This window comes from Struthio camelus, chromosome 12 (assembly GCF_040807025.1).
Source record: "Struthio camelus isolate bStrCam1 chromosome 12, bStrCam1.hap1, whole genome shotgun sequence".
Taxonomy (NCBI): Eukaryota; Metazoa; Chordata; class Aves; order Struthioniformes; family Struthionidae; genus Struthio; species Struthio camelus.
The window spans coordinates 10954478-10972750 of record NC_090953.1 but is presented as its reverse complement, the minus strand read 5'-3'; the positions used below and the strand labels follow the sequence as shown (position 1 = coordinate 10972750).

Below are 18273 nucleotides of genomic sequence, written 5' to 3'. Positions count from 1 at the left end.
CAGGACTCTGAGCTGCGTGATACAAGGGGAAAATTTTGTGAATCACGCAAATCTTCATTTTAAAAAGTATTGGAGAAAAGCCTGGCAAAATGTATTTTATTATTCCTTTATTGCAGTTAATTTCCCTGTCTCCTGTTCTAGGTCACCTTATGTTTCCCTTGGGACACTTAGGAGTGGAAATAGTTTTTCATATGATTAACCAACATCATGTGGATTGAGTCTACTTTTCTAAAACGACATTTCCAAAACATACACTGGAGACTAAAATTAAGCTTTTGTGCTTTTTATTTATTCTTTCTTACCAAAGTTTTAGGATGCTGCAAATATAACTAGTCATCTTGTAATAATCAGAATGCAAATGATATCCTCTCAATAGAATTTGATTTTATGTAAGTTACTGCAGAAAGCTCTACAGTCTTCCCCCCCCCCTCCCCCAATACAGGATTTCAGATTTATTGCAGGGCAGAGAGCATCCTGTATTGAATTAAAGGGAATGATCATTATCATTTGTGGATCTCTCAGATGTCTCACTGCTATTTATCATTTTGTTGTGTTAGGCGGTGCTGGAGTTATGTCAGTAGGTACATTCCAAACTATATGTTTCATTATATTTTTCAGTGCAATTTCAATATGCAGTAGTATTGTTCTCTTCTCTTTTATTGAACGTGGTAGCTTTTGGCTCTACAGAAATATGGTATCAAGGAATAAATGTTCATATCCAGATTGCTGCAGACTTGAATAGGATAATTCCATCAGCAGTAAACTGCACTGACTTCTCTGTACACAGCATGATCAAGTACTAGAATTTTTTTCCCCCTCTCTTAAATGGATAATTGGCCAATAAATCATCATCACTTTTGCAAAGTGACACGACTCAACAATAAAATTGAGATATCCTCACCCTTCTTTCTTCTCACTCTGACCTCTAACTCATCTATAGCCTAACCATTTTTCTGGGAAGGAAAAAGTATGATTTTTGAATCCCTTCTGGCTGAGACACACACACACATACACATAGAAATCAGGCCTTGTACATCCTCGGCGCTTTCATCATTGGGATACTGGGCAAAATTATCATCATCACGTTCATATTCCTTTAAATGAAGGATTGTCATGGTAACCTTGCGTGTGGAGCCCAGTCGTGTTGTTCTGTGACAACAGACATGCAGGATAAAACTTTTGGGGGGCCTTAGGCATGGGCCATAGCCGTAACCACTGAGCAGCTCAGTACTCGTAAGCTGGTAGAAGATGCAGGCAATTACAGAGAGTGCCCAAAGAACTTGACCAGTGCAAAATCAAGCTCTGGGAGATGGAGAGGAGGTTTCAAGGCTTGACTGTCAGTGCTGAGATATCTTTGACTGTAATGCTGAAAAAACTGCTGACTGCACTGTTTTAGGTCTCCTTAGTGGAAGAACACGTTTCAAATTGAAGCAAAACTGAGTTAAAGTGCAGTTTTGGTAAATATTAGAAATGGTGCAAAATCACATTCTAGTCTTTAGAGGACAATGAAAACCAGCTTGAATTGAACCAGATATAAAGTTTCTGCATTTCAAAGCTTGATTGTTCTTCACTTCCTCATCCTGGTGCAAAATGAGAGAATCTCATCGAAGAATCTGTTCCAGAAGTTTCTTAAAAGCAGTCCTGCAAATTCAAAGTTTTCATCTCAGTCAAAGATCCAGAAAATCATGTGAATATTCGATCACTTTTTGCCATTGTCAAGTTCCTTGAACTTCTTTTCCTCTCCTTTCCTCTAAAATGTGGAACTTTCTTCCCCCCCCCCCCCCCCCCCCCTTTTTATGTTCTAAAATTATCTTCTGCGTTTTCACTGACTCTTAGGTCTGGCTGGTAATGACTCACGTAAGCCTGGAAAATAATTTGGTTACAATGCTTTCAAAAAGGTCTCTGGTGAAATGAATATGTCTGTAGAATGCACGTCATACTGCTGGGTAGACAAAGCTGCACGAAACACAGATTCCCTTGTAGCAGAAGTAGCTGTAGTCTACAACGCTTGGAAAATAAGCTTTCTTATGGCACCTACTTACTTTCTTCCCACCTAAAAGGAGAGAGCTGCAAGTTATGTCACACAGATCAGGGCATTGCTGCAGGCAGTGGTCTTCAGGTGAGCTGGCTGCAGGAGCTCCTGGAGTGTGCTCTTAGACGCAGCTTCCTGCCCCACCGTGGAGGCTTGGCTCTGCATGTGACTTCTGTCTTTAGCCTCTCTCTGCCCTACTTCTGCCTGTCCTCAGCCCCTGTCTTAGCATTAGGCACTAATACACTCATGTAATCAGAAACCTGGTTTTGCTCTTGACAAAATTGTTTGTACCGTCTCAGAAACGTGTATTTTGGTAATCCCAATACCATCTAATGCATAAAAATGCAGAAGTCTTCTTATGAAGTTAGATTGGTTAACTACACAGGAAGAGCCTTTTAAACCAAAGTTCAGTTTCTGTGTGATGTGAAGTCAAAAAGAAAACTGAACAGCAGTGGGCGTATTTCCCCTTGACCCAAGGCCAGGTCTCCCATAAACATCAGCAGGAGTTAGGAACATGCAGAAATTGGAGAGTGAAACATTTCATATGAAGCTAAACTGCCCAAACTTAGAGATCAGATGATGATTTAGCAGAGTCTGGTAGATGAATGTTACTCTCAGTAAGTGAAGATGGTGGCTTTGTCACTCTGGAAACGCCATAGCTGCTCTTATGTCCAACTGTGCATCTCCAGCATCTTTGGAGGTTGAACAGGTGAATTGAGATTATAATGTGAGAATGGGACTTCTGCCTTCTTTGAACTCCAGCTAGATCACAGAATCACAGAATCGTTTAGGTTGGAAGGGACCTCTGAAGATCATCTAGTCCAACCTCCCTGCTCAAGCAGGGGCCTCTAGAACATATCGCCCAGGATCACATCCAGACGGGTTTTGAATATCTCCAGGGAAGGAGACTCCACAACCTCTCTGGGCAACCTGTTCCAATGCTCTGTCACCCTCAGTGAAGAAGTTTTTTCTCAGGTTTAGGTGGAACTTCCTGTGGTTCAGTTTCTGCCCGTTGCCTCTTGTCCTGTTGCTGGGCACCACGGAGAAGAGATTGGCCTCATCCTCTTGACACTCCCCCTTCAGATACTTATACACGTTTATGAGATCCCCTCTCAATCTTCTCTTCTCCAGGCTGAACAGGCCCAGCTCTTGCAGTCTTTCTTCATAGGAGAGGTGCTCCAGTCCTCTAATCATCTTGGTAGCCCTCCGCTGGACTCTCTCCAGGAGTGCCAGGTCTCTCTTGTACTGGGGAGCCCAGATTGTCTTTTGATTTTAGGTCTTTCAGCAATAAAAGTCCTCAAACTAAGTTAGAGGAGTTTCAGTGTTTTTGCAGGAACCTGCATGCTGTAGAGCATCTTTAACTCTCACTGGGTTCTATGGGGTTGAATGGTTTTGGCAATATTAATAATTAGTCCACTTAAAGATGCGCATTAGTCTCCTTTTTCAAGGCTGCTAAATACTTTTCCCCCATCTGTTTTATGTAGTTAAGAATCTGGAATGATCAAATTCTCTGGATTACTGGAGACACAAGCCCTCTCTGAATTTCCATCTTGAAATAGAGATCTGTGGTGCTGTGAACTTCCCAAGCAGAGACCTGAAAAGGTCTGTTAGTTAACTTAGTTAAATAGTAATAGTTAACTGCACTGCTAAAGAGATGGGTGAAGTTTAAGCTAAAGCTCCGTGGATATGGACATAAAGGGAGAGGATAGCTAGCTGTCAGCCTGAATTTTCAGCTAGCCAGAGCTCACCAGCCTGGGCTTTTCCTGAATTAGCATTTGAAAACGTGAAATGTTTCTATGGATTAAATATAAGGTATCCTATTATGCACAGACAGCTGCCAACTATATGTTTTACAGTAAAAGGTTAAGGTCCTGTTTGACATCCAGGTGATGGCAATTGAAATCAAATCTGTATCCACTGTAGTATTCATTCAGAGTAAAACAAAATTCAGTACGTTTCTGGATTCAACACACCATATTGAAACGGTCAGCTGAGTGCTAAACTGCTTGCTGAGCTGAAAAGCAAAACCAGAAAGCTCTCTGTGCTCTGAGTGAACACTAGGGCTCTTTGAAAAGGCTGTCACGGGTCGTGGGCAATGGGAGGATGCCACCAACTTTGGAACTGAGCACTTGAAGGAGCTTTCTATTTCCTCCTAAAAAGCACTCTGCAGCTTCCTGTCAGATGGGCTCCGAATTCATGGCTCTCTTGGTGCTCATTGTGCTTTTAGCATTTGGTAGTAACTTACACGTGTGATTCCAAGACTGGCAGTATTAGAGCTATATAAATGTCAGGCTTAAATTGTCCCCTTGTTTTAAGTTAATACTTTAGGCCTTTTTTCTAGCAAAAGGGAAAGGAAATTAATATCTTCCCTCTTGACAGCTTAGAAAATATTAACTAATTAAATCCATGTAAATTATTAAAGTTAGCATTCCAATGTTTTTTGGTAGCATTTTTAGCATATTACCAGCGTATAAAAGTATACTGCATCATCTGTGACATGTAGTAATCCTTGGGAACTACCAATAATGTTAAATCTTAATTTCTCTGGCATGGTTCCCTCTAATGAAAATTAAGGCATTTGGGAGTCCAGGGAAAGGTGGGACTCAGGCAGCTCCAATTTCTTCTAGACGTCACCATTAGCTTGAAATCTTCAATTTTACAGAATGTGTTTGATTTAAATTCCTAATAAACTTTAGACGTGCCCTACGAAACTGAGTGCATCTATACCTTGATAGTGAGTGTTCTGCCAAGCAGCTGGGATTGATTACAAAAATTTAAATCATGCTAGCACAGTTACTTAGCCCTGATGAGACAGGCTTGTTACATGGGTGCAAAGCTTCTCTGCCCTTGTAGCCCAGAATAATATCTCTGGATGACACAGGGCCACGCAGCCATGTACATGCTAGGCTACTACTCCTCATTGCTTGAAATAATGTGTAACTATAGAAAATATATAAATTTTCTAAATGAGAGCAGGGAGTAAACATAGTTGGAATAAGCAGCAAACTGATGGCCTTTAGTTTAGGTTGGCCTGAAGACGGGCACTAAATTTCACGAGCAGAGGCAGCAGAATCTGGCCCCCAATGCTGTGGCACTGGCCAAGATAACCAGCTACAACTGAAGAAATATATTTGAACTGACCTTTTAGTGCTTTTAAATTACAAAATTGAAAACATATCCTGCAGGAGGAAAAAAAAGTGGTAATGTGGGCATGTTTGCAGTGTTCAACAAAGCTTTTAAGGGGCTTTTCTGGCATCCAGAATAGTTCCTGTTTGTTTTTCCAGCTGGAAATTGGTGATAGGCCTTTTAATAGAGATGTTTCTGTGCTGATATCCGTTCTTCTTGGCTCTTTGCTTTCACTTGAAGAATGCTCTGACACACAGAGAGGATGGCTTCTTCTGTTCTATGAATTAAGGGCCAAACAAGAAAGCCATTCCAAAGCTGGTGGATTTGAGTATGGTACGGATAGCTTGATAAGCCACAGCTCTAACAGCCTCTATTTTACAGATTTCACTATGAAAAATAATAAAGTACAGCATGGAAAAAGTGAAATGATTTGGTCCATCCTTCTTGGGAAGCTGGAAATTGGAGTTCACACCCTCTAGTGTCTGCTGTAGTTAAAGGAGGTATGTATAGAAAATGCTCAGGATGGAGTTGGGACCAGTGGGTTCAGTTCACGGAAAACCCCACGTAGTAGGTGGAACGTGGGTAAGTTGTGTTTCCACCGATGGTTTTCACTAGGTTTAGAAGTCATGCACGTGTGGCAAAAGGAGGAATGAAAGGGGTAGTGCAGAGTGCAGCTGCTTTTTTTGTTTGGTTGTTTTTTTACTGAATTCTGGATAGGGATATTTCTTTATTTCTTTATGTGGCTCTTCTGCTTTGTGTCAACGGAACTCCCAGATTTCTGGAGAAGCTTGAAACGAGATAAACCCGAGGCACTGAGCTTTTCTATTAGCTTCATTTTGGAAGTTTAGACGCTTCTTTATCTAACCTGGTCCTTCCTTATCACCTAAAAAGTGCTGAGTGGATTAAAGCAAATGGACTTGCTTCAAAACTGTAAAACCATGTTCAACACCCGGCCTGTAAATAATGAGACTCGTGATGGCTTAGCCCTTTAGTTAGCTAACTAAGTAAATATAGTGCAATGGACATAAGCATGATCATGGAGAAGTAAAATTTCTCGGCAAACAGCAGTATTTTAGATTAGCTCAGAGCAGAAGGAAAAAGGAGCCTGTGCTATTCTCTGCAGGAAATCTAGCAGAGAGAACTTAATGTTCTTTCTTGTCAGAGGCTGCAAATTAAAGTTAACTACCACAGACCATTGATTTATGCACCTGAAACCTGTGCCGCATTGTGCCCAGAGCTATTAAGGGGAGAAAATACCAAGTTAGGAACAAGTGAAAACTCTCTGTAGACTCTTCCTTTTTCTGCCATTTTCTAGGAGTCAAATGATGGCAATAGAAATTATTCATATCAAGTTTTCTTGGTTTTCAGTTATGCTCTGCTTTAATAACGTCTCCTAGTATACCCACAACTACGACAGAGAAAAGACACTAGAAAATCACTTGACCACACAGCGTGTTTTTCAGCTGCCCTGGCCCTAGCGAAGTTTGGAGCTGTCTATTCTGTCCCGACAATCCAGTACCAGTATCCCAGAGATGCTGGGGGAGAGAAAGCGTTGGAGCTGGTAGAGAGACTGTGGCAGAGGACTTTCCAACGGGGAAATATGACCACTGGCAAGTACAGCGTGTCAGGTGGCCCTAATCTTGGATTATAGGGATTACTTTTAAAATAAATGTGAACCTAGTCAAGGCTACTGCTACTGTTCTTTGGCTATGAGACCTCTGAAACTGAAAACTGGGGTTTAACTATCAGTTTTAGCATGCACATGAATATTTTTAGTGAATTAGAAGTTCATGTCCACCTGATGATAGTTAATGGTGTAATAATACAGGGGCATGATACAACGCACTTGATTGCTTCAAAACGTGTGATATATTTTATGCCGTTTTTGTGAAATGCAGGAATGTTATCCTTATTTGCAGATGTCAAATGAAGCATAAAAGTGCAAAGGCATGCCCCAAGACATACAGGAATTGAGACAGAGATCTTTTAAAGTGATTCTTTATCTGGTAGCTATACTTTTAGTATCTATTAACTAATTTTATTACAAAATGAATTTAAGTAGTAGAGCTCAAGAAATGGGCAATAAGCATCAGAGAGTAATTTTTCCACGTTTTTTGATCTAGTGATAACCATTATTATTATCAAAAATCTAGAAAACATTTATTGTAAGCTTTAAAAATGATACAGTTAATTGATGGAATTGAGCATAATTAAGATACTGCACCTGTCCAGAAAAATGAATCGCTTGGTAACCTGTACTTGTCTGAATAGCAGGTATTTTGATACCTCCCAAAGACATGAATCTAGGTATAACGAATGCAGCTGCTGGCTGAGAAGTTGGGGCCGCAGCCCTCGGATCCTGTCTAGGTTAGCCACCGGGAAAGCATCTGTAAGTCACGCGGGAAAATGACATCACGTTTTTCAAACTCGGCTTTTAATTTAGGACTGCAGCTGCCCCACCGCTGGACTCTGTTTCCTACCTCAGTTTTGGCAGAGGTTTTACAAGCGCCCTGATGCCTCGGCAGGGCAGCAGCAGCTGGGCGCTGCTGCTTTAAGGCTCGCACGGCTGCACGGCCAGGCTGCCGGCGCAGGCAAGGCGCCTTCTGCTTCGGCCGGGCTCGGGAGCCGCTCTCTGCCCTCCCGTTAATGACATCTGATTGCTTGTGCGACATCTGAGCGGTGAGCTGCCGGCTTCCTTCCGCTGGGACAGAGTTTCACCCAGTGCGGGCAGCAGCTACCACCATGGCAGCAGTAGCGGGGTCTGCTGCAGTGAAAACTGCAAAGTCCTGCAGAAAGTATCGGACGGTGAAGCGGCACGCCAGCATCTACGCGTACCAGGAGCCACCGCACAGGTAAGAGATCTTCCTCTCTCCTGCTTGAAGTGCACATCTTCCTGATCCAGCCAAAAAGGGGGATCTTGTCTTTTGTCCTTCATTTAAACAGCCCAGCAAAATGAACAGGAGTATGAGAAAAATGGAAGTCTTTTTCTGTATTTAGATTTATTTTAAACCTCTTTAAAATAAACCTCTTTAAACCAAGGGTCCGAGATGGGATAGGGGATAGATGGATCTACGGTCTGACTATGCGTATGCAGATGTTCTTGCAAAGCATGGTTTAGGTTATGACTTATTTCTAAGTCGTTAAAAGGGTGCTCCCTTTTCAGCAAAATTGCAGGGAACTTTCCCAGCAAATACACGGCCACGCAATTAGAAAACTTCCTAGCTGATATTGCTAGTGCACTATTTTGCAGCTCTGTGTGTTTTATTCAGAGGGGAAACTCAGTTGCTGCGGATTTTTAGACAGGCCCATGCAAGAATGAATATTGCTGCTGTTTTACATACAGTACCTCGTTTCAAACATGGAGTGAGAGCTGTAACTTGACAGATGCGGTGACAACATCAGAAAAGATAATTTAGTAATCATCCACACAAATCTGCTTAGAGGCACATGAATCTTTTTGCAGTGATGTGTAATTCTTGGTCACTTGGGGTCCCACACTTCTGTCTTTTCTCAATAGGGAAAGGTAACAAAAGGCCAGGGCATTCTAAGCACGTGTTCCCCCCATTTTAACAAGGAAATATTTTATCATTGTTACTATCAAAGTAAAAGGTCAACACCATATGGCAAATAAATGCACGTTAAGTGCTCTTGCTGGAAATGTTTAGATAGCACTTTGTTCCAGAAACATATATAAAGTATCCTGACAGCATGATGTACGAGCTGTATGATTTGAAGTGCTGGGAGTGGAAAGATTTGGATTGCTAGTGGGAAACGTGGATAATTTATGACTGAGCAGCAAGGGTGGCAGGGAGAGTTAAATCCCCGAGATGGGGAAATCATCCCAATTATTCATTGACTGTAAAACAAGAAGATCCTGTAAGTTCCCTTAGCTCATCGCTGTTACATTGTTCTGACAGACTGGATCATGTGCAAGTCTACAATTTGCTGGGGATCTGAATCAGAATCATTTGTCTTGTGTTTTTCCTCCCATGCGGTGCGTGCTGGGCTGCTCAGTAACTCGGACAACGATAATGGTGAAGAAAAGGCTGACAGTCATGACCCAGAGCAGATCTTTCAAAACATACAGTACCAGAAGGAGATTATGTCCAACATCCGCTGCAGGCCATGGCCAATGAGGCAGAAGCTGAGGGCGCTCAGGTAATGGGGTTTGTATGAAAGCTTTCAGACCCACGGATCAGGGCAATGTTTCTAGCTTCAGAAGTATTTCAGTCTAGGCTGCAAAAGGGTGAGCACGGAAATGATTAAGAACTGCTGGGAAAGTGCGCTGTGAGTGCAGTCCTGCAAGACCAGAGAGCTGGCTGAAGGTAGGAGCCCCGGGATGGGAAGTTTGCAGGATGAAGCAGTCCTGAACATGACTGTGGCTCCTTTTAGACAGTCACTGTACAGAAAAGAGAGGTTGCTCTCTTGTCCCAGAATGAAATCACACTTTTTGTTATTTAACGGATAAGCAGCGTGTCTGCTGTTCAGACGCCGAAGGGAAGTACTGTGCCTTGGTTGGTAACGCTCAGTGCTAACGTTTTTGAGCTGAATTGTTTCCCTCTATCCCATGAGGCGAGACAGTCTGCCGCGTTCAAGGTGACTCTGTGTAACAACAGGGAGGCTTTATGCAATGAGAGAATCGAAACTGGTCCATAATTTTCAGGTATTGTAAATGGCAGTAAATGTTGCGAACTTGTAGGTTTAAAAGGTACATTCAGTGTAGTGCTGTCATGTCTCACAGCTTAAAATTGCAGTTATTACATTAACAAGATTTAAAATGCCAAGTGTGGGTGTCTTTGGGCTGCCTGTCTGAATTGGGCCAGGCCTTTCCCTGGCCTGACTAGTGGAGTCTGTAAGCCACACTGCCCTGGTAGTCTGTTTGGGGCTTGCTTTCTTTGTATCTCTTCATGTGGCATCTTTCTCTTAAAACCCTGTCTGATACTAGAATGGCATTTTAGTGATGAGGAAGATGTACCAACAGTAGAGTCTCTGTTTTGTCTTGGTAAGCAAAGAGAGAGTTTTCCCTTTTTATGCAGAGCCTGTGGCTTGCAACCTTCCTGCTCCTATATCATTTCTATGTTGATGAGCGTCCAGTAACCCCCATCCACTTTCTCTTGCGGTCAAAGACTGCCTGTGCCCAGAAGTAGGATCAGTTGAGTATGCATCTTCTTGCATCTTGCAACAACTCCACACTGGATTTGCAGAAAAGGGGTTGATATCAACGTAAGATTAACCGAACTGTAATGGAGACCTTTTATTTTACTCCTTTAGGTTGTGCCGTTTTAAAAGAAGGAGACATTAATTGAAAGGACAGAAAAAAAATTAATAGAGAACTTTCCCTGCAGTAAAAGTTTTGAATGCTGAGTTTTCTCAGACAAAGCTCTCATTACTTTTAAAATGATAGTAAAAAGCTCTTAAAATAAGTTTTGGCCGATTCAGGAGTTTATGGTTAGACTGTGTCAGTATTTCACAGCATTTGGCAGCTTTGCTAGTTGCTACTTGAGTAGAGTAAGAGGCTCAGAGTCGTAAGATCAACGTGAAATGAAGTTCCACCTTCTTGTGCAGACAAGCTAAAGAGATTGTGCTGAAGTATGAAGGAAGACTCACTAGAACAAGAGGGTACCAAGCAGCTGGTGCAGAGGTATGTCTGTTCTTTCTTAAATTACAGTCCTTTTCCTTACCGATGGTCATCTGCAAATTTCATATACAGATGTGTGTGTTTTCTATACAATCCTGATCTCCAGCTCAACAATCCTACAGAGAGGAAAAAGCAGTTAAAAGCTTCTTTTGTGTTTTGTGATTTTTTCCTTTTTGTTCAGATACACAGTAGGCAGGAAAAGAGGTGATAGCTATACAATTATTTTGCTACTCCTGCTGACATGGACAACTCTGTATGATCCATGTGTCTGCTGCAAAACCTGCAGCTTGATTCCTTTCTCAGCCCTGTGAACCCTGTTTTCAAATGAAAGTAGCAATCATAGCAATTCTCATGCAATTCACAGCATGTTTTTTCTATTTTAAATTAAAATACTTCAAATTCACGTGGTAAAATCCTCATATCACCATAACAAATTAACTAACTTTGGCCGAAGAGTTTGATGATGTATTCATTAATTGTGATTTACTGCTCCTTGTTTTCAGGAGATTAGATTTCATGATATAATATTGACGCTGGCTGACTAAAATACAGTTCGATTGGCTTTTTAAAATATCTGGCTGTACTATGAAAGATATGATAAAAAGAATATGATATACAAATAACATTTTCCTGTTGCTATCGTAAATTCATTCAACAAATAAAACAGTGGACTCGTTTTTACACATGGAGTTTTGTGTTTCTCCTCCCATATGCATATACACAGCCCACTGTATGTAGCAAGATGCTTTTCTTTGGGTGTGCAAAAAGTAGAAGAGGAATGAAGACTTTGCAAAATATAACCACAAGTTTTCTGCAGGTGTAAACTGTAATATACAGTGTTGGGAATTACAGTAGTTGAATTTCTTGCTGTTGACATATGAAAGCTTGTTCTTTCTCTTGAGGTTATGCTTCTCTCAAATATGAAGTTAGTTGTGCGTTTGTCCTAGAAATCCAATGTTTTAAATGCAGTGCAGTGCGAGTCCTTCACAAATTTTACAGAGGCTGTGATTAGTACTGGCTTAGTCTAAATATAGAAAATATTCTTCTCAAGGACGTGCACTCACAAATCCACCTGCGCTCAAATTCTGCCTTTGCTGCCTTTGCTTTAAAGTGCCTCTTTTTATTCTGAGGTGCAGTCACTCACCTCTCTGTCATTTCCCGTGCAAAGGGTCTGTACTGCTCTGGGTTGTTTTGGTAGATCTTGCCTGGGTTTTGTCGCTCGGGTGGTTCTGCAGGTGGGGTTTGGTGTGAGAGCGTGGTGCCTGGCTCTCTGTAGTGGGAGTCTCCCTGGAGCGTTCATTCGCTCGTTCTTTACACGCGGGTGATAGATTAAAAATTCCACTGTTTTGCAAAGCATTTATGTTTTCTACCATACTTTCTACCACTACTAAATGAAAGATGCACGAAACAAATGTGGTTGAGCCATAATTGTGCTGCAGTTACTAAGGTAGCGTGCCGAAGACACGTGGGGCTCGGCGTGCTCAGCAATGCGCAGGCGGAGCAGTGCAAAGCTCTTCTCCAGGCACCTTGCAACCAAAATGGATCTGGCTGCATGGAGAAGGCGGTAACAGGCACAAGCAGAGTCCAGGGCTAATGGCAGGTAACTCTCGGTTACTGCGTTCATCTTGCAGAGAAAGTGGCTCCACCTAGGATTGGATGGTAGATTTAAATTAAAATTAAAACAAAGGGCAATGAGGTGAAGGGACAACAGAGGAGGAGAAATGGGCAGCTACAAGGTAAAGTTGAAATAAAATCATCTAATGAAGTGTCTCTGAAGGATGAGGAAGGAAAGGCCAGAAGAGAGAACTGCAGTGAACCAGGCCACCTGCTGAAGTCTGTGAGATACTCTGCTTTGGCCGCTTCTGCTGCCTGGAGTCGCTGTCTGGGCTCTGTGGTTCCTTTTCTCCATGGTCTCGATCCATCAAGGAGGCGATAGGGAATGGCGCCTCTCTGCTTCCTTCTGTGGGTTCTTCCTCCTGCTCCTTTGGGTGCAAGCCATGTAGATTGAGGGCTCTTGTCTTTACCCCTTGGAGGTGTGAAAAGGCCTCTCTGTCTCTCATATTTTTTTGGCATCTTCCCAGTGAGCACAGCCAGGGACTCCTGTGCCCCCATCATGTTTTGCATGTTTCTGAACTCTGCCATGGTTTGGTTTACCCATCTTACCCCACAGACATGCTGTGAGACCTTCGTAATTAACATTTATAATATTTTTTCTGATCCCAGATGAGAGAGACATGAGCAAAATGCTCTGGTGCATTTTTGACTATTATCTTTTCACGTGCAGAAGTAACACATCTCTCATTTCTCTGCCTTCTTCTCAGCTTTGGAGGAAATTTATTCGACTTTCATATAATTTTGTGGTGATATTCATTCCTTGGGAAATGAGGATAAAGAAAATAGAGAGTAAGTATAAAGACTGAATATACTGAAGAGTAAAGCATTTGCTAAAATTATGGGTCTTATGGTTTATGTTTGAATTCACTGAATTACGTAATATTTGGGAGGAGGAGTTAAATGCAAACTTTCATCAGAGCGGCATGATTTTCATTTAAAAGCTTTATTTTTCTACTTTTCCTGGTGCCTTAGACATTGCACAGTGCTCAGTTATGATTTTAGTGTGGGGTAACTTTAAAAAGAAATCAAATTTGTCCCACTATGCTTCTGAAAAGGCATGAAGATTTGGGTGCAGTTTATCGTGGTCCACAGGGCTGTATCTTGGGCCAGGCCCACGTATGCCCTGAGTCAAGCGTGACATGGAACAAGGCATTGTGAGCCCTAGAGTCTGTGAAGTGTTTAGAACAGCCCTGGACGTCGTATCAGCAGTCAGGTCATACCTCCGTGCTTCAACAGCAAATGAAAACGGATGCTTGACATCACCCAATGTAACTGCTTCTGGTGTTTATCAGACTGCTGGTGGTTATCAGACTTCCCCACCAAAGTTTGTTGCAAATGTATTTTCTCATGGGCACAGTAACATTTTTTTCTACCTAGCTGTTTGCCCTGCATGAATGGGGCAGGTATTTCTTTTCTTTTCACTCTTCAAAAAATGCTTCATAAATAAATGATACCTGTTTTTATAAACCGTGTAGTATAGATAACTTTTGTGTGGTTCAAGGTCATTTTGGGTCTGGAGTTGCCTCTTACTTCATCTTCTTGAGATGGCTGTTTGGAATCAATATCGTACTTACCATAATGACAGGAGCATTTGTAGTCTTACCAGAGGTAAGAACACATTGTTAATATTTACAAAGGAATGCTACACTGTTGCACTTTCCTTTCTGATTTAAGCAAATGCTACGCCTAAAGGCATATATCAATTTTAAAGGTACGATTTAACATGAATTATTTAAAATTAATTCCGCCGTCGAGAGTTATTTTTGCCGAGGGATAGGCTAAGAGAATCTTGCTATTAGCATTAGAGATGATATTTTGTCAATGAAGTACTAATGCTTTTGCAGCATGTTTTTAATATCTGATTACTAAAATGGAGAAGCAAATGGTAAAAGCTGCAGTTCGGTATGCTTAGGTCCTGTTAATGTCACTTACAGGCAGAAAAACACAACATCTCTCTCTCTCTCTCCAGAGTCAGGTTTTTGTTCATTAGAAATCAGTTCCTGAAGTTCTGAACAGCCCCAACTTTGTTTAGTTGCATCCAAATAAGGCTTTTGGTAACAAAAAATTGTGAAGTACAAATCTACTAGTGTATCTAATGCAGTAGACATCTGAAAGTTATGAAAAATAGCTTAGGCTTGCCATCTACGCTTCCTTCTCTAGTGCACGACAACAGATAAACACCTCCAAAAGACAACTCATTCCATCTGAAGCTTGGTGTCTGAAAATGTTGCTGAATGGCCTCTGAAGGAACCTGGCTTTCTCCGTTGACCTAAGTGATAAGATTAGATTAGTTGGTTAACTTTCAGAATCTTAGGGAGATAAACCCCGCTCTATATACCTACTCTGTCTTGCCCCAGGATAGAATAGAGCAGATAGGAATGTATGCTAGCATAACAAATGATTTGTGAAAATACTGTCTTACCTAACCATTGCTTTAATAATGTTATCAGAAACATGTGAATATCTAATTTTTCTTCTCATTGCCTAAATTAAAAAAAAAAAAAAAAAAAGTCCTCAAAAAGCAAAACCAAAAAGGTAAATTGAAATGAAAAAAGGTATTTTTATCACTTTGGGTGTTTTTCTTTTTTTACTGTTGTAAATAAAAGTAGGTTTAGTCTTGAAATACCATTTTGAAATCAAACATCATATTTAATTTAAAAATGCTTAAATTAAAATGAACAGTTAACTTTTAAACAGATTTTGTAAATTGTTTACATTGCCCTCTATCTTCATTTTTCAGTCATCTCTTAAGATGTCCACAGAGCACTGAATTACCTAAAAGGTAGAGCTCAGACAACAAAAAGCCAGCTGGTTTAGTGAAAACTGAATGCAGTATTTCTCGGGAATTTTCTAGTTTAGGACAATGAATGACTAAAACGCTCGTTGTCCTCATAGCGTCGCTCATGCAGGCAGCTCTCTGCGCGTTCTGCTGCGCAGCTGGTGTGGTCAGACGGTCTCCACGCAGTTTCTAAGACCTTCTCCCTTCTTCCCAGCTACTGGCCGGAGCACCGTTTGGCAGCACAGTCAGCAAGACCATTCCCAAGGAGCATATTGCATCTGCTCAAGATCTGGACACCATCTGGTCGCTAGGGGCAAGGCTAAAACCTCTCTGTATTGTTTTGCTGTCAGTGTTCTGTTGTAGCCAGGGGTCGGGGCTCATATTGACGGACTCTGGTCTTTGCAGGGCTACCTCCAGTACTCTGTTTTGTTTTATGGCTACTATGGCCGTGACAGAAAGATTGGGAAAGCTGGGTACCGGCTGCCTCTTGCTTACTTCCTTGTCGGAATGGCAGTGTTTGCTTACAGCTTCATCATCCTCTTAAAAAAGTAAGATCTCCATGTATTGCTGTTCACAAGCTTTCATGTTCAGACAATTGTTAATGGTGTATTTATCCCATTTCCTCTGTATTTGATCCCCATAGTCCAATTAACCTGTTCAAGTCTGCTAATATCAGGGAGGCAGATTGAGTTTAATTCTAGCTTGCTTTTTATCTTGCTGTCATTTATATATTCTCTCTCTTCAGTGCCTCTGAAAGGAGGGCAGTGCTGCACACTGCGTGGGGCTTCGGGAAGTCTGCGCCCTTTGTGTCTTTGTAGAATAAGGTCTGACTCTCATTGAAGCGTTTTCTGTTTTCCTCTTTCCTGGTATAAGTATTATTATGAAAGGAATTTAGATTTTAAATGTAATGCTTTCAGCGTTGTTGTTCCCATTTACTGAAATGCAAATACAAAAATGCTGTCATACATGTAATAGCCTCGGCATCGTTTGAGTATGGCATCCCATTCAAATCCGAGCTCGTTGCCTTTGCTGTTTAAGGGCCGGGAGCAGCAGTTAGGCAGGAGAGAGAGCAAGCCTGCCAGTGCTGACCGTAAATCTAGGAACATGCAACGCTTGCAGTGGGGCAGGGTCACTCTTTCCTTTCTCCTTTCGCTTTCCCTTCCCTTCTCAATAACTGTTTATCAGGCACAGTGCAGTCCAGGGTGACTTTTAGCATTGCTTAATACCTGCATCAGTCTCCAAAGTGATCCTTCCCTTTTCATTTGTTTTTATTCTATCTGCTAGTCTGGGCCTAGGGTCACTGGTATGTTTGAGACTGGTCTGCACGTCTGCGGTTTTTGGGGTGTGATTAGCTCTTCTCTGTCTGACACAGCCCACTGACTCTTTGTTTGCCTGCTTGCTGTACCTCTTTTAACATTGTCCTTTTAGATGTCCTTCTTTTATAAGCTATTAATCTTCATTATGTTTCTTATGCTTTGCAATATTCTGCATTCTTGCTTGCCTGAGCTGAGTAGGCCTTATCCCCCTCCACCCGCCCTTCCCCGAGTATGTAAAATGGCACTGGGTTTCTATTTGACAACAATATGTATTTTGAGATGAAAGCAAGACAAAAAACAAGCAGATCTTGTGCATGATCACTAGTTTTGCCAGACTAACTCGTAACTACAGTAACAGTGATCTTATGTTATATAGCATCTTCTAGCTGGATCCTACCTGGAGATCTTAAAATATATTAAGTCCACAGCTCTAGTGAGGTTTATCTGCTTAATTTGTCAGCTATAAAGAATGCAGATGTCATCACACTGCCCTTCCAAAGTCAGTCACCTCTGAGCTAGAATGTAAGTGAAGTTGGTTCATTCTCTGAACCTCACCCTGTTTTTAGTTTCTTCAGAAAACGGCAGTGAATGACATTATTTGCCACAAATTTTTGGTAGTCTTAAAGATGTAAGCATTTGAAAACTGTGAACCAAACCACTGACTTCCTTCGTATACATCTTCACACGCTGACAACAGTGAGTATTTGTTCTCTTTTACAGAATGGCAAAGAACTCGAGAATGAGTTTAGCGAGTGCCTCTGATGAAAATTACACTTTCTGCTGGAGACTGTTCTGTGCTTGGGACTATCTAATAGGAAACCCCGAAGCTGCAGAGAGCAAAGCTGCTGCAATAGTTAATAGCATTAGGGTGAGCAACTGACCTACAAATTATTTTGATTTGTTTGTTAATTTGTAAGTTAAATGTGGTTTTTCTCTCATTGCCCTGCATTCTCTGTTGTTTCTCAGTTCTTGTTTCTGGATCTGTTCACTTAGGAGACGGCTGGTATCGCATCTCTGTGGTATCACAGTCGTATCATGCACTGAATGTGGATTTCCCACTTATACTGATGACAGAAATTAAGATTGAGATAGGTCGTCTTCTGATGTGACTTCTTGTTGACGCTGTCATTCCATGTCATTCTGTCATCTTCTGTCTCAAGAAGGGCAGTGTTTCATGAATTATTTTATTTCATGCCATCCTAGATATGAAAATGTTAAACACCTTGAAATAAGTTTGCCCGTGATGTAATTTCATTGAATAGTGTAATCAAAAATATTTTTTAAATGTTAAAGCATTCACTTATTTTATCTCTCCATAACAAATGGTCCAGGTACATCTTACAGCTCTATCAATATGTAGAAGTTGCATTAAATACAGATGTTTTCCACTTAGATTATAAAAACAGATATGCTTTTCCTCAAAAGTAATTTATTCCGCAAGTATTGGACCAAATTGCTTCAAACTATAAGAAGCTAGGTGATGTAGTTATTTCAGTGGCCAAGGATGACGTTTGACGATTCTGTAGTACCTTACTGACATACGGATTCCACAGGCACGTCGTGCGAAAAGATCTGGTAGTGTAAATCTCTGGAGGGTAAAGCAGTTAAAGCCAATGAGACAACGCACGTTAGCAGGACGTAACCAACACAGCAAGGGACAAGAGAGACTAAAGTGCACAGGTGTTCAATTACTGTGTCTTTCTTTCTCAGAAATCTCCTTCTCTGCTTAAGCTCAATTAGCGTTTCTGACAAGCTACGCAGGACAGAG

General features: G+C 41.4%; 1 protein-coding gene across 6 annotated transcripts in view; it reads left to right on the top strand.

Moving 5' to 3' along the window:
- Positions 1-18273, top strand: part of TMC3 (transmembrane channel like 3) — a 200215-nt gene that overhangs the window by 169237 nt on the left and 12705 nt on the right. For 3 of the 6 annotated variants that reach the window (XM_068957990.1, XM_068957991.1, XM_068957992.1), the window contains 8 exons: positions 5540-8010; positions 9173-9316; positions 10724-10799; positions 13118-13199; positions 13912-14018; positions 15404-15502; positions 15595-15737; positions 17226-17373. In XM_068957990.1, coding sequence (XP_068814091.1) covers positions 7901-8010; positions 9173-9316; positions 10724-10799; positions 13118-13199; positions 13912-14018; positions 15404-15502; positions 15595-15737; positions 17226-17373 — 909 coding nt within the window. In that variant the 5' untranslated portion in view covers positions 5540-7900. Of the gene's footprint in view, positions 1-1820; positions 3635-3699; positions 8011-9075; positions 9317-10723; positions 10800-13117; positions 13200-13911; positions 14019-15403; positions 15503-15594; positions 15738-17225; positions 17374-18273 lie in introns of those variants that run through there. The other 3 variants (XM_068957993.1, XM_009681285.2, XM_068957994.1) reach the window with 3 other exon arrangements.